The following is a 27,964-nucleotide window of genomic DNA, read 5'->3' as shown; positions in this document are numbered from 1 at the left end:
CATTTTCAAGGTCCAGCCTTAACTCTCAACAAAGTCTTTCCCATCTCCTAGGAGGTTAGGTAGTTCAGTGAACAGACCATCCGTCTGGGAGGGAGGAATCTCCCAGTTTCAATCCTGCTTCTGATATTCACTAGCTGCGTGACTCTGGGCAAGTCACTTCATTTGAGTCTCAGTTTACCCCTCTGTAAAAACATGAGAGTTCGACTCAATGGTGTCTAAGTTCCCTTCTTCCAGCTCTAAATCTATGAGCCAACAATAATCTGTGAATGAATCAACCAACAAGCATTTCTATTTTCAGCTGGAAAAGTATTGGATTTGGAGTAAGAAGAACTGTTTCTGAATCCCAGTTCATCCTTTCACTCCCTGTGTGACCTAGAACAAGCAACTTAACCTCTCTGGGCTTCAAGTGCTACTCTTATAAAATGAGGAGATTGAAACTTACCTCTGAGGTCCCTTTGAACCCCAAGTTGATCTTATGGAGTTCAGAGTCACTACACAACCAGGCAAAGGGGTTTGATTTTACACAAGGAGTCCTAAGGCTAGAAACTCCCATCACCTAGGGAGCTAGAGCCTATTTGACAGAGTAGTGGAATCCAAGGAAATTGAGCATGGCAGAGTGAGAGCCCAAACAGAGCAAATGGTTCAGTAAAAACAGCACTGAATTTGGAATCTGAAGTCCTGAGTTCAAATTCTTCCTCTAGCATGATGGGCCCTGGAAGCCACATGATCCATCCCCTTCATCCTACAAATGAGGAACCTTAGACCTAGAGAGGAGAATGGGGAGGCAACGTGTCCCACTGCAAAGAGCCTGGCCGTCCAGTCAGAAGCCCTGGGTTCAAATCCCAAATGCTTGTTCTCTTTCTGACCTTGGCCAAATCACCTGACGTCCTTCAGCCTCAGTTTTCCCAATTCTATAAGCCCAGGTTTCCCAGAACCTAGGCCCAATATTTTCACCACTATACCCTACTGCCTTCACTTGATTCCATACACACACACACACACACACACACGCACACACACACTCTTAATAATGAAGATGAAAAGACCATTGTGTTTGGCCTGGGGACTCAAAGGGGGAAAGTCAGGTAGTCCCTCCCTTAAACAGTTTATAATCCAGTTTCTCAAGGGAAACCCCTACAGAGTCAAGAGACTAGTACACATATTACTTTCATTCCGGCTGGAGCCCTGAAGAAAGAAGAGTAGAAAGTAGCTCCCCACTCCCACTCCCCACAGACAGAACCGTGACCACGCAAGCAGAGGGAAAATCAGTGAGGAATTTTTCCAGGCCAAGTCCACAAAGGGAGACAGATCAAGAGGTCTGGGGGCACCGGAGCCAAGGGCTGGCCCAGATGCAGCACAGGCTGGGCTCAGAAATAGGTGCCAACAGCAGGCCTCTTCTTCTCCGCCCAGTTCCAGGGCAGACAGGTGAGGACCTTCCCCTTTAAGAGAGTTGTGGGCTCTAAGCAAGGGGAAAGTGTGGCTTACACCCCAGGGGCAGAGCAAGGTCTCAATTCCAACTCACTGCCCAATCTGAAGCCTGCAAAAGAATAACCAAGACTCCAATCCCAGACCAAAAAGGAAGCTTTCAATTCTGGCCACAGAACTGGTTGACTGATAGTGTCTGAGTCAACAGCAGTCTACTAAAACTCCAAATGGGATAAGCCTATGGGCCTGCTGCTCAAACTCAAAGCCAGGTTAGGAAGCTGTAGATCTCAGACCAGGGGGTGGTGATTAAACTTTGTCCTGGATCAGACCCACACTGGGAGCCCTGAAAGCTTCCTGGGCTGTCCCTCAATATCCCAAGAAAGCACCAGCAGAACCAGCCCAGTCATTTACCGCAAAGGTGTACAAAGTCTGGCCCTGACACCAACTCCAAAGGCAGGAAGCAGGATAGAAGAATTTAGGCCAAAAAACTTCACTACAGAAAGCTGTTATGGTGCCGGGAATATTGAAAACACAAACCCAGAAGAAAAGAATGATTCCTACCAAAGACTCTAAGAAAACAAAAGCTTGCGCATGAATTCACTAGAATTTCTGGAAGAGATAAGCAGGAATCAGTTTTTTACAAGAGTTTTAAATATTTTTTTTATAAATGGATGAGAGAGCTATAGGGAAAAATTAGAAAAGAAATGAGAGGAGGGGAGGAGCCAAGATGGCGGAGTAGAAGGACACATATACGCTAGCTCCAAACCCACAGCCCATAAAATATCTGTAAAGAAGAACTCCCAACAAATTCTGGAGCATCAGAAGCCACAGAACAATGGAGTGGAGGAGATTTCTGTTCCAGAGAGACCTGAAAACCTGACGCAAAAGGTCGGTCGTGCACTGGACCCGGAGCAGAGCCCAGCCCTGCCTTGGCCGCATGGCACAGAGAGGAGCAGATCTGAGCAGGCTTCAGGGACGGAATCTCTGGTGGCCACGCAGGTCCCTCCACCCACGGGCGCCAGGGTGAGTGAGAGGGTCTCTTTGGCTGGCTGGGAGAGGGGTGGGGTGTCCCCATAACTCAGGCCCCCTAGGGAGGCAGCAGCTGAGGTGGCAGGGGATGGGGGCTCCCCAAGCAGGCAGGAGCTCAGATCCATTGTTGAAGGTCGCTGCATAAACACCCTGAGGGAACTGAGCCCCGAGTGGCTGCCCTGCCCCCACTTGAGCACCTGAACTTAATCTCACACTGAATAGCAGCCCCGCACCCACCCAAAGGCCTGAGGCTGGGAAGCAGCATTTGAATCTCAGACCCCAAGCGCTGGCTGGGTGGATCTGAAGGCGTGGTGGGGGTGGAAAGAAAACTCAGAAGGCAAGTCACTGGCTGGGAAAATGCCCAGAAAAGGGAGAAAAAATAAAACTATAGAAGGTTACTTTCTTGGTGAACAGATATTTCCTCCCTTCCTTTCGGGTGAGGAAGAACAAGGCTTACCATCAGGGAAAGACACAGCAGTCAAGGCTTCTGCATCCCAGCCCACCCAATGGGCTCAGGCCATGGAAGAGCTCAAAAAGGATTTTGAAAATCAAGAGAGGTGGAGGAAAAACTGGGAAGAGAAATGAGACAGATGAAAGAAAAGCCTGAAAAGCAGGTCAACACCTTGCTAAAGGAGACCCAAAAAAATGCTGAAGAAAATAACACCTTGAAAAATAGGCTAATTTAACTGGCAAAAGAGGCTCAAAAAGCCAATGAGGAGAAGAATGCTTTATAAAGCAGAATTAGCCAGATGGAAAAGAAGATTCAAAAGCTCACTGAGGAAAATAGTTCTTTCAAAATTAGAATGGAACAGATGGAAGCTAATGACTTTATGAGAAACCAAGAAATCACAAAACAAAACCAAAAGAATGAAAAAAATGGAAGATAATGTGAAACATCTCATTGGAAAAACAACTGATCTGGAAAATAGATCCAGGAGAGACAATTTAAAAATTATGGGACTACCTGAAAGCCAGGATCAAAAATAGAGCCTAGACATCATCTTTCATGAAATTATCAAGGAAAACTGCCCTGAGATTCTAGAACCAGAGGGCAAAATAAGTATTCAAGCAATCCACAGATCACCTCCTGAAAGAGATCCAAAAAGAGAAACTCCTAGGAACACTGTGGCCAAATTCCAGAGTTCCCTGGTCAAGGAGAAAATATTGCAAGCAGCTAGAGAGAAACAATTCAAGTACTGTGGAAATACAATCAGGATAACACAAGATCTAGCAGCTTCTACATTAAGGGATTGAAGGGCATGGAATATGATATTCCAGAAGTCAAAGGAAATAGGACTAAAACCAAGAATCACCTACCCAGCAAAACTGAGTATAACACTTCAGGGGAAAAAAATGGTCTTTCAATGAAATTGGGGACTTTCAAGCATTCTTGATGAAAAGACCAGAGCTGAAAAGAAAATTTGACTTTCAAACACAAGAATGAAGAGAAGCAGGAAAAGGCAAACAGCAAAGAGAAGTCACAAGGAACTTACTAAAGTTGAACTGTTTACATTCCTACATGGAAAGACAATATTTGTAACTCTTGAAACTTTTCAGTATCTGGGTAGTGGGTGGGATTACACACACACACACGCGTGCGCGCACACACACAGAGACAGAGAGCACAGAGTGAATTGAATAGGATGGGATCATATCTTAAAAAAATGAAATTAAGCGGTGAGAGAGAAATATATAGGGAGGAGAAAGGGAGAAATGGAATGGGGCAAATTATCTCTCATAAAAGAGGCAAGCAAAAGACTTTTTAATGGAGGGAAAAAGAAGGGAGGTGAGAGAAAAACATGAAGTTTACTCTCATCACATCCCACTAAAGGAAGGAATAAAATGCACACTCATTTTGGTATGAAAACCTATCTTACAATACAGGAAAGTGGGGGAGTAGGGGATAAGCGGGGGGGGGGGGGGGGATGATGGAAGGGAGGGCAATGGGAGGAGGGAGCAATTTGAAGTCAACACTCTTGGGGAGGGACAAGATCAAAAGAGAGAACAGAAGCAATGGGGGGCAGGATAGGATAGAGGGAAATATAGTTAGTCTTATACAACACGACTGTTATGGAAGTCATTTGCAAAACTACACAGATATGGCCTATATTGAATTGCTTGCCTTCCAAAGGGAAGGGGGGGGGGGGGGAGGGAGGGATGAAGAGAAGTTGGAACTCAAAGTTTTAGGAACAACTGTCAAGTACTGTTCTTGCTACTAGGAAATAAGAAAGACAGGTAAAGGGGTATAGAAAGTTATCTGGCCCTACAGGACAAAAGAGGAGATGGGGACAAGGGAAGGGAGGGATGATAGCAGAGAGGGCAGATTGGTGATAGGGGCAATTAGAATGCTCGGTGTTTGGGGGTGGGGGGAGGGGACAAATGGGGAGAAAATTTGGAACCCAAAATTTTGTGAAAAGGAATGTTAAAAGTTAAATAAATAAATTTTAAAAAAGAAAAGAAAAGAAATGAGAACTATAGAAGAATGGATTGGAAAGGGAACTGATAAGGGATATAAAACCTCACCCAAGCAACAACCCCCCTGAAAATCAGAATGACCCAAATAAGAAGCTAATGACTTCATGAGACAACAAGAAACAGTAAAGCAAAGTCAAAGGACTAAAAAAAAAAAAAAAGAAAGAAAGAAAGAAAAGAAAACATGAATTATCTCATAGCAAATACAAATGGCCTGAAAAAAACATCAAAGGGAAAAAAATTCCTGAAAAAATTATTGAACTTGAAAGTCATGACCAAAAAAAACCAAAACCCAAAAAACCCAGCCTAGATATATTTCAAGAAATCATAAAACTGCCCAGATCTCTTGGAACCAGAGGCCAGAGGAGAAATAGAAAGAAACTAGTCATCTCCTGAAAGAAAACTCTTAGGAATATTACAGGCAAAATTCAGAACTTCCAGGTCAAAGTCTGGCTACTGCAAGTAACCAGAAAGAAAGAACTCGAGTGGTGAGGCGCCACAGTGTGTATTACACAAGATTTAGCAGCCACTTAAAAGGAACAGAGAGCCTGGAATATGATATTCTAAAAAGGCAAAAGATATAGGCTTACAAGCAACAATAACTTACCCAACAAAACTGAATATAATGCGACTGGGAGAAATATGAAAGAGAATTTTCAAGTATTCCTGATGAAAAGACCAGAGCTAAGTAAAAACTACAAAGTATAAACACAAGATCCAAGAGCAACATAAAAAGGTAAACATGAATGAAATAAGGAACCAAACAAGGATAAACTGCTTACATCCTAATATGGGAGGATGATGCATCTGTCCCAATCCTATAATCATCAGGAGTTATAAAAACAGCCTAATTGGACAAAAAGCCTGGGAGTGGTTTTATTCTCTCTTGAGGATCTTAAAAGAAGAATGGAGAGGGAGGGAAAGAGGAATACAAGTGGGGAGAAAGGTAATGGGAGAGGCTAGGTAAAATTATCTTACATAATTAGGATGCATAAGTAGAAGTCTATGCCAACAAGGAAGAAGGGTGGGGATTAGCTGACATTTGAGCCTCACTCTCATCTGAACTGCTCTAAGGAAGGAAGAGTACACATAAATAAACAGTTGGGTACAGAAATATATCTCATTCAACAGAATAGGAAGTAAAGGAAAAAAGAGGGAAAGGAGAATTAGAGGGACAGCAGGTTGAGAGATTAGTCCTAAGCAAAACAATCTCCATGGAGGCACAAAAACATTTCTAGTGACAAAGGATTAAAATCTGAGGGAGGTGGTCATCAGCCAGAGAATGGCAGAATAAATCAGGGCAAAATGTGATGGAATACTACTATGCTGTGAGAAATGATGAAGGTGATGCTTGCAAAGAAACCTGGGAAAACTCGTATGGACAGACGCAGAATGAAATGAGCTGAGCAGGATCCAAGTACAACACTGTAAAGCAAACAATTATGAAAGACTCAGGAACTCCGACCAGCACAATGACCAACCGTAATTCCAGAGGACTCATGACAACGCATGCTACCCACCTTCTGATAGAGAGACCAAGGGCTCAGAGTGTGTAAGACATATATAGATGTAGATAGGCACACCTATCTACATCTATATATACGTGTACATACATACATGTATGTACATGTGTATATAATACGCACACACACACACATACATACAATATATTTTTTAACATGGCCAAAATGGAAATTTGTTTAGTTTGACTATCTATCTACCTATGTATGTGTGTGTGTGCATGCATACAAAAACACAGAGGTAATAAATAAGGACTTTATTTTTCTTTGTTTTTCAATGGGGGGATAACATGGGGCGAAGGACAGAAGGAAGATTTTTGCTGACTGAAAAAATACAATTTAATTTTTTAAAAACGTTAAAATGTAATAAGAGTTTCAACAGAAAGGGATGAGAGACTGAGGGAGGATTGGGTGAACTGCCCAATAGGGAAGGCTTCATGCAAACAGCACCTGTACTAAGGTCTTGAAGATCCATTTCAACATTCAGAAAGTGTGAACAATTCATGTCGGGCACAAGGGTGTGGCTTGCAGGAGGAGGGCTGATCAGTCAACACGTACACACTGAGAGCCAAGCACTATGGTAGTTACTGAGAATATAAGTACAAAAGATGAAATCACTGCCCATTGGTCTTCTCTATCCAATAAGATTACCAATTCTTCAAGGCCTCCCAACCCTGTTCAAGGACCCCTAACCTTTACCATTATCTCCAATCTCTCAATTCTTTCTCAGGCCATCACCCATGCAATAACTACGTTCTCTGCCCCTTCCCTCTGTCAACCCCTTGGTGACTGAGTTTGACTCTACACTATCTCTCTGCTCAAATCCCTTGCTCCCTTGTCACTGCTGACCATGCCTTGCTAAAGAAACCCCAACCTTGGTTTACTCTCATCACATTATCCTCTGCCTTCATTCCTGTTGACATGCTCCTGAACAAAGCTAAAGAAAGTCAAAACGCCATCCTGCCGAGGGGGTCCACTACAATGTTATGTTATATAATCTCAACTGGGCCCTCAATGCAACATGCCTGTGTGTGTGTGTATGTGTGTGTGTGTGCATGCACATGCATATGCGTGTCCTGAGCTTGTCTCACCAACTGCCTCTTGTGCATCTCAAACTGAATGTTCTAAAAGCATTTTCAAGTCAATTATGTCCAAGACTGAACTCATTATCCTTCCCCCAAGCCCTCCTCCCTTCTTACAGACTTCCTGATTTCTGTCAAGGGTACCAAAATATCACCCAAAATCACAACTTCCATATAATCCCCAATTTCTCTCTCACACTGACCCCACGTTTCCAATCTTCTCATTTCTACCTTCACAACATCTCTGGATGCCCCCCCCCCCTTCTCCTCTAACACAGTCACCACCCTGGCATAGGCCCTTGTGTCCATGTGCCTTGTTTACTATAATAGCACGAAGGGGGGGTCTGCCTGTTTCAAGTCTTTCCCTACTTCAATCCACCCCTCTATTCAGCCACTAAAGTGATCTTCCTAAAACATAGGTTGGTCCATATCACCATCCAACTCAATAAACTTCAGTGGTTAGTCAATATTGGGGTGATTGTAGGAAGACAGGCACACTAGTGCATTGTGGGTGAAGTTATAAATCAGTAAAAACATTCTGGAAAGAAATTTGGAATTAGGCAAATATAGGGACTAAAATGTCAATATCATTTAACTCAGGGCAGCCAGGTGGTACAGTGGATAGAGCACCAGTGCAGGAGTCAAGAGGACCTGAGTTCAAATCTCACCTCAGACACTTGACGCTCACTAGCTGTGTGACCTTAACCCCAACCGCCTCATCCTGGGTCATCTCCAGGCATCCTAATGAATATGTGGTCAGTGGATTCAGATGGCTCTGGAGGGGAAATGAGGCTGGTGACCTGCACAGCCCTCCCTCACTCAGAACAAAGTCAAGTGCAGGTCATGTCATCATTTCTCTGATGGCATGAAGGGCGAATACACACCATTTACCCAGAGATTTCACTAACAGGCACATGCCCCAAAGAGCGCACTGACAAGAAGAGAGTCCCCCAATACGCCCAGGTAATTATAGCAGCACTTTTTGTGGAAACCAGGCAATGCCCATAAGCTGGAGAGTGGGGGACAAACTGTGGTCTCTGAATGTAATGGAATAGGAAACGACATGGGCGATGCAAACAAGGAAGCATGGACAGATCAACAACTGATGCAGAGCCAAAGGAGACACCCACAGGGACCACGATGAAACACCACCACAAATAATCAAAAGCAAACACTGCAAAATTACAAACAACAAAGTGGTCCCAGAGAAGAGAAAAAGGTACTCCTCCCCCCACCCCAACTCTGCAGAAGGGGGGAAGAAAGTAAGAGAGGGAAGGAGTGAGGAGCAGATTTACTAAGCACTTTTGTGCTAAGTACTTTACAAACATTATTTCATTTGATACTCAAAACAACCTGGGAGGTTAGCATAATTATCTATAACGGGATGAGTTACAGCCGACCCCTGTCCATCGCAGGACGCTACACCGACAGCCTGCCTAGGTAAACTAGGGGCTTGTCAGTAGGGGTGGAACTAGATGGTGCTAGGAGGAAGGGTCTTGTCCTTGTTGGCAACGTGGCAGTTCTGGGTACAGTTCTGAGTGCGCGGTGGAGAAGACATCCATATAAGGAAAAATGTTAGGTGATAGGTTCAATGTATATGCTGAGGTGTGTTCACATAATCTAGACTATATATGCATGTGAGCTAGCTGGAATAAACGGAGTTGACTGCCATCCTGCCTCCTGCCACATTCATTACTCACAGGGTCAAGGTCTCTTGATGGACAAGAGCCTTGGATCTGGGGTTTCAGGGACCCCAACAATTATCTCATTTTATAATTGAGGAAACTGAGCAAACAGAGGTGAAGTGACTTGCCTGGGGTCACACAACTAGGAAGTGTCTGAGTACATCTGAACTCACGTCTTCTGAGTCCAGGCTCGTCATTCTATCTACTGAGCCATTTAACTGGCTACCTACAGGGGTGAAATATTGCATATATTCTCAGATGTTTTACTACTAATTGTTTCCCTCTTCTTCCTCTTTTTCTTTAAAAAAAATATTCCTGATTATATGAAGTGGCTCTCTAGGAAAGGGAGGGGAAAGGGAGAAATGTAAGTGATATAAAAACAGAAGAAATTAATTTTCCAAGTTTTCAATTAAAAAAATAAACCCCAGTGGCTCCCAGTTTGCTTCAGGATCAAACATGAAATCCTCTGCTTGGCTCTGAGGTCCTTCCCTGCCTAGCCCTCCCCTGCCTTTCCTGTTCTCTCCTCCACTATCCATGCACTCCACGTCCAGGGCCCCTGGCTTCCTGGACAGTCCTCACACATGACACTAGCTCCTCACTCCACACCCGATCCATGACTGCCCCATGTCTAGAAAGTTCTTCCCCCTCTCACAGAGGCTTTTCCTGGTCTCTACAACCGCTGGAACCTTCCTTCAGAGCTGACCTCTCCTCTATGTACCTTGTATGTATTTGGTTGTTGGCATGTTGTCTCCCACGTCACACTGTGGGGCTCCTAGAGGGCAGACTGTGCCCTCAACGCAGTGTCGGTGCTCCATAAATGCTTCTTCACTGACTGACCACAGACCCCCTCCCTACAGACTTCCTCTTGTGTGAGCCCCTCAGCATCTGGCATGAGGCATTATCAAAATACCCACTGACTTGACTTCCAAGAACGAGTCCTCAACAGAGCAGGATCTCTGTGGTTCGCTCTATGTAGACCTCCAAAGGCTGCCCCTTCCCACCAGGGACCTACTCATTAAGCATTCCTTCAGCAGGAAGGGTCTTGCCAGCTGCCATCCACAGCCTCCCTCCTAGCTCGGGCCCACTTCTGGCTGCTTCTTGCATCCTCCATTCCCCACCGGCTCTAAACTATTAACTCTCCCTGGGCAGTCTGCCATCCCAGCCCACTGGCCTCTCTGCTGTGAATCCCTGGGCTCTTGAAGGCAGCATCCCGAGAGGTGGAGGCAGCTCCCCGAGAGGTGGAGGCAGCTCACCCAGGGCTAGCCATCACTGCTGGTGCCCCTCATTTAATCAGGCTTCTGCAAATGCTGGGCCAAAAGCAATAAGGACATGACTGAGAGACTGTGGGAGTTTAATATAGAAAAATTAATAAGAAAAAAAGGGGGGAAGGAGAAAGGGTCCACTTTTAATAGGGCCCTAATTACCCAACTCACAGGATCAGCCGCAATGAGATGGGAGTTTATTTCGGGTTTTTTTTTAATTATTGTTTTTTTTTATATATATATGAATTGCTGCTATGTGTTTTCTTTCCTCTGAGCAATTATGCTGTAAGTATGTAAAGAGGGGAAAAAATATTAATTAAATATAAGGTAATTGTGAAGTTGGCCTGGAGAGAGTGAGTCTGAACTCTGGACGATCGCAGACTACCAGGGTTTGAAGACTGCTCAGAGCCTCCCGGAAAAGAAAGAAATAAAAATAAAACCAAACAATAGGCAGATGCCGAGAGTAGCAAGAAAACAGCCATGAAAGGAACCCAGGAGAGGAACAGAGACCTAGGAGAATGTGCATCATCAGGAACATGGTGAGCCGCTCTCTGCCCAGATCTACCTCTGCAACAGAAGGTGACACCTGGGGAAGGAGGCCTGTGTTCCCACAGAATATCCAAGGTGAGAGAGACCTTAGCAGCTATCTGATTTAACCCATCCCCACACAGGAATCTCCCAGGTGTGGTCACTCAGCCTCTACTTGCCATCCTCAGCAAGAAGGAGGGCGCTCTCAGACTATGTGTACGCAGGTGTTTACACAGGTCTCCCCAAGTACAGTGGGAACCCTTGTCGGCAGCAATTGTCTTGTCTTTCTTGGTGTCCCCAACACTTAACCCAGTGCCAGGCAAACAATAGGCGCTTAATACATACTTATTGAGCTTCTGTGGCAAGTCATTCTATTTTGCCTTTGGATACCTCTAATATAACCCACCACTTTCTGGGTACAAGGTTGAGGGAATTCTTGTTCAGGCACCAGCTGTATTAAAGGGCTCTCAGATTCTGCAGCTGTCAGGGCCTCTTTCCTTGCACAAAACTGCATCTCTGCCTGCCTCTCCAGCAATTCCACTCACTGCTCCTAGAGCCAAGCAGAACAAGACTAACTCCTTACACATGACAGCCCTTCCATGCCCTGACCCCCTTAAAAGCCTTCTCATCTCTCTCTAGGCTAAGCAGGGGGGATGGTCCTCAGGGGGAATAGTTTCCACGTTCCTCACCATCCAAATGCCCTCTTCTGCGTATGCTCTGGTTTGTCAATGCCATACCTAAATCAGGTCCTCCAAACCAAACTCAGTACTGCCAACATCACCTCCCTCACTGTGGACACTAGCATCCTGAGGGAGTTTTCACCACTTGGGCTGCCATCTTAGGATTGCTGAGCCATAGCATTAGCATCCTAATCCTAAATTTCCCAGGTCAGAATCACAGAGTTGGAAGGTGCCTCAGAGACAATCTAGTCCAACCCAGAACTCAACAAGAATCCCTCCTTATACCTAACAAACAGTCATCCAGCAGCCCCTGGAAGACTGCTCGTGAGGAAGGAGCCAGCATATCTCCAGATAGTCCATTTCCCTTTGGGACAGCCCTCACAGTTACAAAGTTTTCTCTGACACTGAACCTAAACTAGCTTCTTTACCACGTGTGCACAACACCCTTGCTCCCACTTCTGTAGAACAAGTGTGAACCCCTCTTCCACATGACAGACCTTCAAATACCAGAAGATAGCGATCATGTTCTCCTTGATCTATTTCTTCTCTAGATTAAACATCTTCTAGTGAGAATCAGATCCAAGACAGGACTTTTCCTTGTTGGTTCCACTAACTTGGAAAGGATGAATTTATGATTAAGGCAAGTCAAGAAAACATTAGCTATTTTGGAAAAGTGCATTGCCAACAAACAAATGTCCAGATAACTGGAGTTCCCCATTGCTGCTGTATCAAGCCTCTGTGCCTTCCAGGTGAGCATCTACAATACTAATGAGAGAGTCACAGCTGATTCTGCCTTCAGTGGCCTAACTCACATGAGATCTCCATGCTTTCTTGGGCTGGCTCCTGGATTTCCTTCCTTGTGTAGACAACTTACATATAGCTCCACTCCAGCACTCACATCCCGCCCCCAATGATAAACTCTGTCAGCCCCAAGTCATATTCTTGTTACAAATCTCCTCTCCCTGAGTCTCAGTCACACTGAGAAGATCAAACCTACCTTCCTTACAGTGGCATCTCCAGTTACTCCTGCTAGTATCTTGCGACTGTGTGTACAGGCATGTAGAACAGAGGATTTCAGCACTGGTTTCTTTCTTGGGTTTTTGCCTCCTATGAACTTCAGGCTGTATTTACAGCAATTCCTCCTATAACAGTAACTATGTTCATAGCAAGATCTACCTTAGTTAATGTCCAGAGGCACTCTGTTCTTCCCCCCTTCTCCATAGTTTAAAGACTTTCTGATTAGATTTGTAAGTCTCCAGGCAAAGCATTCTGACCACCTTTTGCTAGGTGCCAAGAAGCTGTCATTCTTAATACGTTAAACTGTACTCCAGGAACACAAATTCAATTTTCCAAGATCATCTTGTTAACCAGCTGTTTTCTTCTGAAGCCCATGCTGTCATGAAGACACCACCTAGGTCCTGATAGTCTTTCATTGCTTGTTCAAGACTTCCATCCCTGATAATGCTTCCTAGACTGCTTTTGTTGGTTCCATTTGAGTCCACAGGAATTAACACAAGTAGAGAGCAGTGACTACCTTGATAAGCCTTGGGAAGTTCTTTGTCATGTCTTGGATACATGCCCCACACAAGGAGATACTTTTACTTTGACATTTTTAGATGGTTGCTATCAGGTCAACAAAGAGCTAACTGGGTCCCTGACTCTTGGTGAAAGCCCAGGCACCCACAACCCACACCCTCCCTTGAGCAGCTGCCTCCTGGGCCCCGCACCAAGGTCCCTCCTTCTGGAGGAGGCTCCCTAGGGATTCTTGGCTTCTCCTTCCCCTTCTCTGCATTTCACCCTTCAGTCTTCTAGTCACCTGGCACAGGTCACAACTGCTCTCTCTTTAGATGCCATTCCCTGCTTTGTTTACAAGTTTAATCCCTTCTGTGGCTCACAGGGACACTGTCTTCTCCTTCAGAGCATCCATCAGCACCCATCGTTTCTCCTCGAAGAAGATCAGCTTGTACTTTCAGGGCTCAGCTGTACAGAAACAGAAGTAGAAGAATCCCATCTCCATGCAGGTCACTGCCAATGTTTCCCTGCCCTCCAAATTTGCTGGATGTGAGATCCTCAGTCTTCAGTCCTCAGAGTTGTGACTAAGGGCTCCCTGGGACACCTGCTGTGGCAGGTGCATGGAGCATCTCCAACGGCCAGGTGATCACGCTTCCAGTCAGGTGAGCACTTGTGACAAACATACCTGCCTCCTTTTACTTCCCTGATTAAGCTCTTATCCCCTTACCAACTGTCATCTCAAGTCTTTCTTCTTCCACAGCTCAAGCCCTCTTCCTCCTCCTTCCTTCTTCACAATTCCTTGTCCTCTGCTAAGTCCTTCTCCCAATCTTTCCAAGGAGGTAGAACCTTGTTCACATGAACTGTGGTCTAATCATCCTGGAAGCAAAAGGGTTTACATGTATCCCTAATCAATCTCATTTGACTGGATTTGGTCCATCCTTCTGTTCTATCAAAATCTTTGGCAGTTAGCCTAGCCGGCTCCAAATTGTCTACAAATCTGGTAAGTATGTTATCTACGTCTTCATTCAAGTAACTGATAAATCTGTTGAACAGAAATGTTTATAGTCATCCACTTCCCCAGTGACAGTTTGTTTCGAACCTCTTTAGGATACTTCTCAGGCAGCATAGTGAATCAGAGGGCAGCCTGGTGAAGCAGATCCAAATTCTAGTTTTGATGCTTCCCAACTTGGTGAACCTGGCCAAGGCACGGAACTCCTCTCCATCTCAATATCCTCTTCTCTAAAAAAAAGACAGGCCTATATCATGGGGTTACTGGGAGGTAAGCAGTCAGTCATCTTCAAAATTGATAAAGCTCTGGATAAATTAAATGTTCATCCCCATTCTGTGTCTCTGCCCAAGGTCTAAGTTCTGTTACAGCAGGGAACAACATCCTATCTAACCTTCTGCACAGATACCACCTTCACTCCCAAAGGACACCCCTGTCCTAGGGAGGCTGCCTTTGGAAGTCAGAAAGATTAAAACTCTCATCATCCCTCTGACACATTCTGGTTGTGTGACCCTGGACAAGTCATGTAACTTGAATGAATCCATAACTCTAAGACTGAAAGTGACACACAAGCTGCTGATTTACACTGGTGGAGGAAGTTTCTCACACTGATTACATCATAGATCCAACTGAAAAACCTACAGCTCAAGGAGTGAAAAAGGTAAGTACTGAAGAAAGCTTTTAAGAGAAGCAGCATTCAGACGTGTCCAAAACGTGTCCGTGGCACCAAGGTTATGGAAGTCTGGGCAGATCCTAAGAAGATATACTAGGGCCCCTAAACTGGTCTTCTCCTTTAGAGGGTCTCAGCCACCAGGACCATCCCAGTAGACGCGAGAAGGATCTATGTGGACACTGGTGGGTGGCTAAGGCACTGGGGGGCCAAGACCAGCTGGGCGCTACACTGCCCTCTTAGAATGGGCCATGGGTTGGATACAGAAAGGCATCCTTTTAGATCATCTGCTGGGGAGAAGACCACCCCACACTAAGCACCTCCACTGCTTCCTGGAACAGGACTTGATTTTATGAAAGCATCTGGCTAGAGGAAATACAAATTCAGAAAACACATGGTCCCAGTCCTCCTGGATCCTGTGTGTCTGTGTGTGTGTGTCTATGTAGACGTACATCTCTGAATATATACACAGATCATAAACAATAATCCCTCAGTTCATTAGAGGTGCAAACAAGTGCTATATGAAGTCTGAGGGCAAGGGTAACTGTCAGCCAAGGGATACGGGCAGGCTTTGTGGAGGAGGTGACATCTGAGACAGATTTTGAAGGACCAGTAGCAGTCCCAGAGACAGAAGGAAGGAGGAAGGTATCTCAGGCAGAGGGAGCGGTAGAGGTGAGAAAGAACAGGGTGAGTTCACAGACTAGGAGGTGGTCAAAGAGAATGAGGAAGGGATGGTGGGTGACAAGGCTGAAACCCCCCACCCTCCCCCAGTCATGTAGACGGTGCTGGGAAAGACACAAAGAGAACCAAGAACGCCCTTCAGGGAGGGAAGGACAGAGCCCAAGTATGGACCCAGACAACCAGGTGACGACAAAAGAGACCAGACCATGGAGAGCGACCACCTCAGGCTGCCCCTGGAGAGGAGAGGCCTGGCCTATAGACAGTGCTGCCAGTGAAGATCACAGAAGACATGGGGAAGGCTGGTGAGCCCAGAGACATGAAGCCAGGGATGGCTCTTGGAGCCCAGGCTGGCTGGTCAATGAGCTCGAACCCAGAGATCCTGGGCCGTGCCTGAAATATTCCCAGCCAAAGAGCACACCACACGTGGAGCACACCAGAGTGTGCTCCTAGGGTGGCTGACCTCCCTGCCGACAAATACTTGGCCTCGAATCAGCAGAGATCTGACACATGTCCCATCCTCTACTGTAGGAAGCAGGGGGAGGTGAGAGATGAGAGGCCATGGACTGTGAGGGTTTGCCTGAGTAGAAGAGCTGCATTCTTTAAAGGGATTGAACTACAACAAAAGTGCATCAAGCTACAATGTTGTTTTAAAAAAGCTCACAAAGCATTTGAATTCACAGGATCACAGATTTAGAGTGAAGAAGGAGTTCATTATCTGAAAGGAAACAATACCCATCTTGGGGACTCACAAGGGGTTTCCGAGGCACCACATTTCCGTTTTCTGGGGTAGAGCTGGGCTGCAAAGAAAAAGAAAGACAAAAGTAAGATGACAGCGCCACCCACTGGACACCCCAGTCCAGAATATGGTGGAGCCCTGCCCCCCAAGTGCAATCTGACTTTGTAACCCCAGGGTGTGTGCTGAGGTCCACAGCTAGAGTAGCAGGGCAGGAGTATGACAAAGCGGATGGAAGGCCTAGGGTCCAACAGCCAGGAAGCACCAGGTCCAAGCTGCAGACCCCAGTCTCCCAGCTCAGTTTCATGCTCTTTCCGCCATTCCAAGATGCCTCTCCATGAAGAGTCTGAGCAAAGGTAGAGGAGGGACAGGCACACTCAGGGGATAGTCATTCTGTCTGGCAGAGGATCCAGGGCGTGGGCCAGGCCATCCTCTCTCCCTCTCCCTCCATCCCTAGATTACACCCAACCTTGAACTGCAATCACACTGGGAAGAATGGGCTTTGGCCACAAGAGGGCCCCAGCTGCCCACAGCTGCTGGGTCTGGGGAAATGCTAGGGATTCCAGGGTACAGCCTCCTCCTGGTGCCCATCCTAGGGTTGGCATGAGGAAGACAGGAGGCCGATGTCTGCTCCAATTCCTCATTACTCACTCTCCCTCTTTCATCATCTGCCAGTGAGAATATCACCACACAGGAGGAAGTGGGGTGAATGTTCCCCAGGGCTCTCACAGTTGGTTTGCAATGTGTCTGCCCTGGACAGAGAAAAATAAGGCTCCAGGGAAACCTAAAACAAAGCCAGGTTTGGGCTATTTTCTTAAGGAAACTGTGACCAAAGGAATTCGGGATTCAGGCTTATTCCAATGATCTGCAATCAGGGTCCGTGCCTCAAGAGCCATCCTCCACACCCCAGAACCACTGAATGTTCCTTCTTGCCAAGATGTGTCCTGCTTAAGGCGGCCCTCCTTTGACATGAGGGCCAGGCAGGCTTAATACTGTTCTCACAGGCCCAAGGCCCAGAGGCAGCAAAGGGTTCTGTCATGATCATCCCAAACACAGGACAGAGGGGTTAGGTGGAAAGAGGTCTAGGCCTGGAGCCCAGGGACCAAAGCTAGAATTCAGACACTTTCACTTACTACAGACTTCAGCAGCTCATTTCAACTTCAGTTTTCCCACCTATAAAATGGAGCTAATGATGCTCACTTAACCTACATCACATGATTGCTGGAAAAGGCACTTGCTAAACCTTAACGTCCTCAGTAAATGAGTGATGTCCCATTCCCAATACCCTAGAACCACATGTGGCCTGGAGGTTGCAGGTTCACCAGCCCAGCCCTAGAACCAAAGGCTTCTCTCAGTTCTTTCACTGAGCCACCCAATCAGCCCTGTAGGTTTAATCATCATAGCTATGAAGATGATTTCTACATCCATCTCTCTGCCAAGTGGATATTTCCAACTGGATGTTCCAGAGGCTTCTTAAGCCCACCAAGTGCAGAACAGAACTCACGACGTTTCCTCCCAGATTCACTCTGCCCTCCCAGAACCCCCTCCCTGCTCCCAACCCCAGTGTGATCCTTCACCCCTAACTCTTCTTTGCTCCACACAGTCCATCACTTGTCTAATGTTGCCATCTTTCCCTCCACAGTCTCTTGTTCATCCCCTCCTCCTCATGCAGCCACAACTCTCACAGGAGACACTGACACTTTTCTGAACCGCTACAACAACCTCAAGTCTCTCCCTGATCAGTTCCATCACCCACTCAGCTGCCAAAGGGATGTTCCTTTATGAAGGACAGGCCTGAATATAGCAGGGCAGCTGGGTGGCACAGTGGATAGAGCACCAGGCTTTGAGTCAGGAAGACCTGAGTTCAAATATGGCCTCAGACACTCACTGGAGGTGTGACCATGAGCAAGTCACTTCCCCTCGTCTGCCTCAGTTTCCTCATCTGTAAAATAAACTGAAGAAGAAAATGGAAAAAACTACTCCATTATCTTTGCTAAGAAAATCCCAAATGGGGTCAGAAGAGACAGACACAACTGAAATAACTGGACAACAATTGAACAGATAATTTCTCTATATAATAAACTCCATTGACACCCCCCCATCCTCCAGGATCCAAAGCAAGCTCCTCTGTTTACCTTTTAAAATCCTTTACAACAGATCCCAACTTATCTTCATAACCCAACATTCACACACCCTACAATCTGGCCAAATCAGGTCAACAAGACTTTATTAAACACTTACTATGTGTGCACACTGTGCTAAGCAATGGCTTTATCAATAAAGGCCAAATAATGCTATCCCTTCCTTCTAATGGGTGAAACAAGATGTAAAGACCTAAGCTGCACACAAGATAGGGACAGAAGTCATGAAAGTCTTGGGGAGATACTAGCTGGCTAATGGGGTAGAAAGGCTCCTGGAATGGTTGGGATGGGAGCTGAGTTCTGAAGAAGTCAGGGAAGTAAGAGGAAGACAGCATCCCAGGTTTAGAGCACAGAGATGGCAAATGGGGAATCATGTTGGGGGAACTACAAAAAGGGCATGTCACCGGCTCAGGGCATGTAGAGGAGAATACAGTGTGAGAAGACCATGGCCACCCTTCATGTCCAGTACACACCCTGATTTCTGTCAAAATTCTGCTCATGACACCCCCTCCAGGAAGCCCTTGCTGGTACCATTCCCTCAAAACAATGACCTATTTGTGCAAGTGTTCTCTCTTCCTCCGAAGGCACCGAAGCCTCCATTTTTCTCTGTATCCCCAGCATCTCACAATGTTCTTGGCTGCTTAATTGACTTCCACCAATAAAGCACTATCACAGAATCTCAGAACTGGATAGGTTCCCAATGCCCAACTGGGTTAATCCATTTTTTGACCCCAAATCCCCTCTCCAACAGTTCCAACAAGGGACCATCCAACCTCTAGGGAGGAGGAGTTCACCACCACATGGGGCAAGCCACTCCATTCTGAGTTGGCTATTAGCTGAAAATTCTGCTTTATATTCAGTCTAAATCTTATCTCTGTGGCTTCTATTCTGCCCCTAGACCTGGGCCACTGTCCACCTCTGAAAGCATCACAAAAATCTAGGGGCACACAGTCAGAGCTTACTAAACTGCCGACTGATTGATTGATTGAGCTGGAATCATCCAATCCAAGCCCCTTCTCCCACTCAAACAGAAACTGAGATGAAGTCTCCTTGCACCCAGGTCCCCAACTTCAACTTCTCCTACCACGCAGCTGCCCCAGGAAACCAGCCAATGGGGGTCATACTGTTGGAGAGCAAGGCAACTAGCTCCAGGAAATGTGAACAGAGATGCTCGGCTTCCCAAACTGCCCTTCTGCAAGGGAACATTCTGAAAAGTCATTTAAGTCAACAATCTCCCCAAGTCAGTTGACTTCAAGCAGGCTTCCCTCACTTTTTGCAAATCATCAAAAGCTGACTACAAGGAGTCTATTAAGCAGCCTCGGTCATTCTAAACAAAACACACCATTAGCCTCTGGGTGGGCAAGGACAGCTCTTTTTTGGTTTGTATCCCAAGTGCTTCCCCTGCACATGGTCAATGCTTAATATTTGCTGAACTGAATTTATCCGCCTCCCTCGCCATCCCCCTTGATCAGACTATCTCAAGCCTCTCTCCCTCCCATCCATCTTCCACTTGGCAGTCACTTTAATCTCCCAGAAGCACAGGTCTGAGCCAGCCTCAGCTCCCTATCACCTCTGGGACCAAATAAGCAATCCTGCTTGGCATTCCAAACCCTTGACCTCCACCTCCTACACTCTCCAGGCTTTTGCACCATCTTCCCTCCCCAGGCATTTTTACCGCTCGTCACTCAAGCATGGAATGAATGCTCTAAACTCTTCTTCATCTCCTGGCTGTCCTGGCTTCCTTCTTGGAGAAGCCTTCCCCAGTTCTCCTGGATCATTCCCTGTCCTGACAGAAACTGTTCACAGTCATTTTCATGTTGTCTCTCCCATTAGACTTTGAGTTCCTTGAGGGCAGAAACTGACTTTTGCCTTTCTTTGACTCCCAAGTGCTTAGCATCGAGTCTGGCACATAGTAGGTGTTTAAATGATTAAATGATTGACTGACTGAACTATCCTCCCTCCACTCAATTATAACCATAACCTAGAAGACCTTTTTCTCAAAACACAACTCATTCATTCATCTAACAATCATTTCATTTCCTGTGTGTAAGGCACTCTGAGGTAGACAACAATGAATAACATGCTGTCTTAAATGAACTCAAGGAAAGTCAGCAGAAGCAGGAAAACAACATACGCGATGACTCTAACAAACCAAAAGGAGAGACCACAACCAAGGGATACTGTGGGACAACGGTATCTCCTCCTTCCCTTCATCAGTGAGGTGGGGCTGTGGGAGTCAGATGTGTCAGCTGACTTCACTTAACTATGTATTCAAAAACTCTCACAAGGAAAAGCCTGGGGGAGGGGTAGAAGAATGGAATAGTCTTACAAATGAATGTGATGTGTGGTGTAAAAACAAAAGTCATCAATAAACATCAATCAATCAATAAACATTTATTAAGCACCTACTATGTGCTAAGCAAAAAGAGGTAAAAGACGGTCCTTCCTCTTCCTCAAGCAACTTACAATCTAATGGGAGAGACAATAAGCAAGGTATGTCACAGGATAGACAGGAGATAATTAACAGAGGGAAGGCTGGAAAGGCTTCCTGGAGAAGGTGGGATTTTAGGTCGGACTCAGAGGAAGCCAGGGAGGTCAGTATCCATGGCAGATGAGGGAGATGGTTCTAGGCATGGAGAATAACTAGAGACTGTCTGGAGCTGAGAGACACAGTGTCTTGTTCATGGAAAGGCCAGGAGCCCAGTGTCACTGGATGAAAGAGGGAGTGTCAGGGAGGAAGGAAAAGGAGAAGGGCGCTGTCCTTGTCATCCAGGGGCTTTCAGCCTAGCCCAGGACACCCCAAGGGGCACTTGGAGAGATCTCAGGAGGGTTGTGAACTTAGATGGGAAACAAATTAGATCCTTATTCAATGATTGGTTACTTTGGAAATCTCTTTTGATTTTATGCATTTCAAGAAGGAGCCTGAAGCTCCAGCAGACACTACCAAAGATCCATGACCCACAAAAGGTTGGGCAGGAGAAAGGAGGTGTCTCCATAAGTAGTTATAACAGAAGACATACTGTGATGAGGGCCTCTGGAAGAATATGAAAAGTTTCACAGAGGGGATGGAATTGAGCTGAACTTTAAACAACAGAATGATAACAGAGAAAAGGACTAACAGCAGGGGAGTGTGGGGCTTAGGAATGATGTGGAACACCACCTGGCAGATTCAGATTATACGAAACAGGATAACGGGAACTAAAGTTGGAAAGGTAAGAGAGCATCAGTTTGGGATAAGCTTTGAATATCAAGGCTAAGGAGCTTGGATTTCATTTCATGATGAGCTGCTGAAGGTTTTTTAAGGGAGTGAGGGAGACAGTGACAAAGAGCAGAGATGATATGAACAGAGTAATGTGGCAGCAGTGTGTAAAAGGACTGTTAGAGGAGTAAAGAACCTAGAAGCAAGAGGTCCAGCTAAGAGCTTACTGAAGGGAAAGAGCTACGAGATCAGATACAGAGTGAAAGAAGCAGAGGCAAGAAAACAGCACACACGAAGAACATGACAAGGTAAATGGAAGGAGCAAACACACACACACACACACTCACATGCACAGACTCACATACACTCAACACACACACACACTCAAACACACTCACATACTCTCTCACACACATACATTCACACACACTCACATACATACACACTCACACACATACATCAAATATTACAGAATTATAAAAAGCAAGCAGGGCCAAGGAAGAGACACGAGGCCCTTCCCCCAGCCCCTGCAGAGGTAGGACAGCCACAAGAAAGGTTCACTACATACATTTTCAACCTTTTTTGATTTACTGATCAGTTTTTCTGACTCCTTTCCCTTTATTATTTGTCATATGGAACTGGTATCTAGAAGAGGAAAGGAGAAAAGTAACTGGTAGAAATTCCAGTGATGTAAAAACTAAAGACATGAATAACTTTTTAAAGAAGCTATTGCAACGGTCCAGGTAAGAGGTAGTTATTAAGGGTTTGAACCCCCCTCCCCCAGGGCAGCAATGAAGAGGGACAGACAGAAGGCCTAGGGCTTTTTCAACAGGGAGCAATCTCTGGGCTCCAAAGGGGCTTCATGAGTCTTCAGGATCCCAGACCATCTGAAGCCAGCCCTCAGAACTGGGTACAGACAGGACTTTCTTGGCAAAGCAGGTGAGAAGCCCCTGAGGCAAGATGAACAGGGTGCACTCCCCTCTTTGCAAAAAAACACAAAGTTGTTTCTAACCTGAGAGATTCTTTTTCCAAGAATGAAAAAAACTCAGTATCTTCAACAGGGAATTAAGTCAATCAATTAAGAAGCATTTAGTAAATGCCTACTAGGAGGCAAGCAACGTGCTAGGGCTGTAGCACAAAGAATGAAACAATCCCTACTCTCAAGGAGAATCCCAGAAATATTCCTACAGACAACTCTGCATTTAAGCAAAGGTGGGATCAGGTAAGGGCCTCTGGCGGTACCTACTGACTGGAGCACTGTCTTTGAGGAGCCGCAGAGATCCCTACCACGACACTCCAGGCAGAACTTTAGGTTACAGGGGTCTTACTGGGCCACTTCCTGGCTGTACAAGCATGCTGTCACTGTGGCTCACAGGGTTCACCTAATCCAGTGCCTATGGAGACCCATACTTTCCTAATAATGCTCCACAAATGATCCTACCTACTTAGGGCTTGAAACTTGTAAAGGCGATCAAGCAATCACCAAGTATTTATAAAGCACCTACTATGGACCAAGCACAGGGACACACACAAACAACAAAACACTCCCTACTCAGAAGGAGCCTCCATTCCAATGGAAAGATACAAACACAAATGTAAGTATGTACAGAATAAACAGAAAGACAGCAACTCCAAAAATAAGCCAGATACTTGGGGGATCATGAAAGGTTTTGGAACAGCTTCTCAAAGAGAATGAGGCAAAGGTGATCAGGGAGGTCACCTAGAGTGGAGAGGCAGCCAGAGAGAGGCGGAACAGAGAAAAGGACAGTCTGGTCAGATTGCAGAGCAGAGAATGGGCAGCGATGCCCCATAAGAGGTTAGGGTCCAATTGGGAAGGGTTTGAAAACTCCAGATTTTCTACTAGATCAAAGAAACAACAGGGAACCAATGGAGTAGGTCAGGGCAGGGGAGTAGCCCAGTCACAGCAGGGGGTGGGTGGGTGGCAGCCAGGAGAGACCAGGTAAGAGGCTGGTGCAATCAGTCTAGGGAAGAGGTGATGAGAGCCTGAAGCCAGCTGGCTGCTTGAGCAGAAGGGGGCACAGGGATAAGGCTAGGAGACAGAAACAGCTCCTGTGGGTAAGGGAACAGCTATGTGGGGTGAGAGAAAATAAGGCGCTGAGGGTACGAACCAGCAAGAAACAACTGCCCTCACCGGAGATATATAAGGCAGGACCAATGCCACACGAACCAAAACAAAGAGAAGCACAAGGCTGCTAGCAGCCTGACCAACATGGAAGAGAGGCGGCTTTTGGCCCAGTGGGAAGGCACTGGTTGGCACTGCTGCAAAGACTCCAAACCAGTCCCCAATATGACTCACTGGCTGGCAGTCTTGAAATACAGAGCCTGGGAGCTCTTCCCCTCCCAGCCTCCTTCAGCCACAAGTCTGAGGCTGGCGAGGCTCAGACCTTGAACCAGCTTGGCTCATCCATCCCATACCTGTGAGAGATGATGTGATTAATCTTTGTTTAAAAAATCAACAGGCAATTCAGTGACAATAAATCACTACAAACATGAAGCCCTTCCTAGCTGGTACTCAAAGTACCATTAACATTAACTAGCGAGGGGCTTTTCAGAGCACCAAATCTGAATATGATCCCCAGAGGGGCCAGGAGATGAATTACCAGTCACTATTTGCTGGGTATCTGAATTAGACTAAATCACTGAGGAAGCAGGTACCTTCAGCATCTCCCTAGACAGAACCATAAAATCACTGAACCTCATAAATGGAAGAGTCCTCAAAGGCAATCTGGTCTGATCCACACCTAAACAACATCCGCACCTCCCCAAAACGCTTGACAAATGGTTCTGGGGCTCTCCAGTGATAAGAAACTCACTACCTCAAACGGCTGCCAGCTTCACCTCGGGATCACTTGGATAGGAATATCTGCCTGACAGTGATCTGAAAGTGGTCTCCTGAAGCTTCCCACATATTCACTATGTTGAGAGGCAAGCCAGAAATAGATTTCCTGCCTTAGTTGGCTGCTGTCCTTCACTCTCGAAGAGGACCAAAATGACATCACAATGTGCCCAACTGCGGCTGATTAGACCAACCTGAGTTCAGAATGCTCTACCACAGGTCCGCACAAACAGTCAATGTGAACATCTGAGGTGGGTTCTCTAAATCTGCGCATTCTGCTTTGCTCATAGAACAGACATCATCCGTATTTCCTCTATATCTATTACTAAGAGGCTCCCTCAGCCTACCTCTAGAGAAAATAAGCTACCTGAAGGTAGGGCCAGCTTCCTTTTGGTCTATGTACCCAGTAAATCTGCAGCAAACTGTACCTGCCCCATAGGTGTTTAATGAACACTTGTGGATACACACCCAAGATTACTCCACACCTCCCTCCCTCCCTCTCTGTCTCTGTCTCTCTCTGTCTGTCTCACACCAATGTTCATGGAACCATAAAATAGGAGCCCTACATTCTAGGCCTCTGCCTCTAGCTGGTGAGGTTTTGAAGGAGAGGATTTCTCCAGGGCCCCAACAACTCAGACCAACAACGTGTGTCTGTTTCTCATTTTCTCCCAAGTTGAGGGAGGATTGGTACTCTATATGCTCCATTTTCTCAATCATAATGCTCCTAACTCTTACACAATTGCCCGGCTGAACTCTACCACCCTAAATCATGGTGACAGACTCACATTTATACAGAATACTTTAAGGCTTATTGGGAAATGTCTTCACAACAACCCAACACAGTAAGTCCTACTCTCCTCATTTTCTAGAAGAAACTGAGACTGAAGGAAGTGACTTCCCCAGGCTCTAGATCTTAAGGCACATCAGAGGCCACCAAAGCACCATCAAGACCAACTCCCTCATTTTACACAAGAGGAAACTGTGGCCAAGGCCCCCCCCCCCCCCCTCCCCACACAGGTGGGGAGGATCAGCAGCAGAATTTCAAGCCAGGTGTGAAGACTCCAGGCGTCAAAGCTCTTTCCGCCTCACGAAGCAGCCTCTCATTTACTAAGGGACAGTGTCTAAGGCTCTAGAAGATACACTGGGGTGACCAGCCAAGCAAGGAAGGGGCTCATGGAATTCCTTTCCTCCTAATGAAAGGGAGGTTGAATTCCCTCTCTAGTGAGAACCCAGGAAAGGAGAGCAGTAAGCAAGAGCACACTTCCTCCTACAGAAATTCACCACAGTTCAAAACGATGCCTCAACCAAGGGATCAGGCCCAAAAGTGGCTAGACATGCAGCAGGTCTGTGGGTGTGAGGTGGGTGTCACCCTACAGTGTCTCACTGTCTGGGAATGGAAAGAGAAGGGAAATGAAATGAGGAGTCTGGATAACGCACTGGGAGGAAATGTCATCTCCCTCAAGGATTCCTCTACTTTCTTGTGTCTGCATCCTGTCATCTACAATCCACAGGAGAGTCATCACTCCCGATATCTGCACCCAAGGAAACACAAAGCCAACCCAGGGCACATGGCACCAAGCAGGCACCAAGCAAGGGCAGAAATCAGGACGGCAGCCACAGCACAATGGAAGCTTCTTATTCTAACTCCTCTCAATCTTCTTGTTAATGAAGTGACAAGCTCCCGTAATTTCAGAATAGAGAACCGGGAGCCCAGGACAACAGCTGTAGTCAGAGCCTCTAAATTCTGAGCCCTGGGACAAAGTCCCATCACCCCACCATTGTTAAGCATCTGAGCTAATGAATTGTAAACAGGTTCTCCACCTTTGTTTTTCATAAATACCAGCATTTTGTCACTTGACAAATGTCAAATGAGAATTCCCAAAATCTGACATGTTTTGGACACCATGATACAGAAAAAGTTCTTGGTCAGCATTCAAAATAAGGGCAGGTGAAGGGCATCTGGCTCTCAGCGGTTATCTAAAGAAAAGGAGGCTGGTATCTGGCCTCCCACTAATTCTCCACACATCCAAAGAACTGTCCATGGTCATTTCAGCATATCAAAAAAGCCCACCTGAGTTACTGAATATGAAGGAGTCCTTCTCTTCACAGCCAACTCTCAGCGCAAATTCAATCAATGCAAATCCTCCCCCAAGCTCCCCAGACCACTAAACAGAACACTAGCTTCCTAACTGGCATCCAGGTGTTGCCCCTGCCCTAGGCAGCCTTTACACAGCTCCTAAATTAATCTTCCTAAAACCCAGGTCTGACCATGCCACTACCGTGCTCTAAGATCTGCATTGATTCCCTAGGGCCCCTAGGATCCACTATGAACTCCTGGGTCGGGCCAAGCCCAGCTCCTGCTTCCCTTCCCAGACGGATTTCATCATTCTCTGCTCAATACTCTATGGTTCTTCCCTGAACTGGACCTGCCATATAGGCCAGTTCTCCACCCCTGCACTGGCAGGCTGGCCCAGACACCACCTCCAGGCAGCCTTTCTACAGTCTCCAGCTCCTTTGGATCACTGCTTTCCTATTTTCTCACCAGTGTGTCTAGGAAACCTCCCACTCTGTTGTGCTTCAGGATTTTGTATACCCAGAAGCTAGCGCAGAGCGTGGCACAGACTGGGCCCTAAATAAATGCTTGACGTTTGGAGCCCCACACAATGAATTCCTGCTCCTGGTCTACCGGGCTCATGTCCAACAATGGGGAGGGTATAAGGAGACAGAACTGGACAAGCAGACTGAACTGTCCCCAGGCAACCTTAAGCACAAGGCCAGAATTCCAGCCATGTTGACTGGACAAAGATTCTCACTCAGACTCTCAGACTCACTCTGCCATCCAGCTACACTGGTCAGTTTGCTGCCCATCACAAGTGGCACACAACCTCCTACCTCCCTGCCTTTGCACTGGCTGTCTCCCACTCCTAGAATGCCCCTCTCTCCTTACCTTGACTTCTTAGTTTCTCTGGCTTCTTTCAATATTTAAATAAAATGCCACCTACTTCAAGAAGCCTTTTCAAGTCCTCTCCAGCTATTAGTGCAATCCCCTTCAAGGCTACCTGTACATCAATATTCTCGGGTATATATCTTGTATGTACCTAATTATTTACCCATCAGAATGTGGGCTCCTTGAGAGCAGGGACTATCTTTGCCTTTCTTCGGATCCTCAGAACAGCAGCTGGCATGATGGCCAGGCACTGGCTGCCTGGTTACCCACTCAGACACTTCCTATGTTTGGGGAGGAGGACCACATTCCTCCTTCCTATGAGCCATGACATTAGTGAAGAAAAAAGACTTTGGCACAGACGACCCAAACTGATTCTGCCAAAAAAGAGAACAAAACGCTGAAGCAATAACCTTAATAATTCAAGCAAATTATCTCCATGAGAGACCAAAGAGATCTGGACTTTTTGGTCCAGAAGAAACAACAAAGTCTATAGGAGCCCAATGGATTGAAGTGACCACTAGAAAGAGAGGGGCAT

The 27,964-nt window shown here is 46.3% G+C and overlaps 1 protein-coding gene across 2 annotated transcripts in view; it reads right to left on the bottom strand.

The window, feature by feature from the left end:
* Positions 1-27,964, bottom strand: part of PEX14 (peroxisomal biogenesis factor 14) — a 146,955-nt gene that overhangs the window by 115,161 nt on the left and 3,830 nt on the right. For both annotated transcript variants that reach the window (XM_072608832.1, XM_072608831.1), the window contains exon 2: positions 16,302-16,349. In XM_072608832.1, coding sequence (XP_072464933.1) covers positions 16,302-16,349 — 48 coding nt within the window. The remainder of the gene's footprint in view (positions 1-16,301; positions 16,350-27,964) is intronic.

Source organism: Notamacropus eugenii, chromosome 5 (genome assembly GCF_028372415.1).
Source record: "Notamacropus eugenii isolate mMacEug1 chromosome 5, mMacEug1.pri_v2, whole genome shotgun sequence".
Classification (NCBI taxonomy): domain Eukaryota; kingdom Metazoa; phylum Chordata; class Mammalia; order Diprotodontia; family Macropodidae; genus Notamacropus; species Notamacropus eugenii.
Note: the sequence above shows the minus strand (reverse complement) of the source record. Positions and strands in the feature narration are given on the sequence as shown.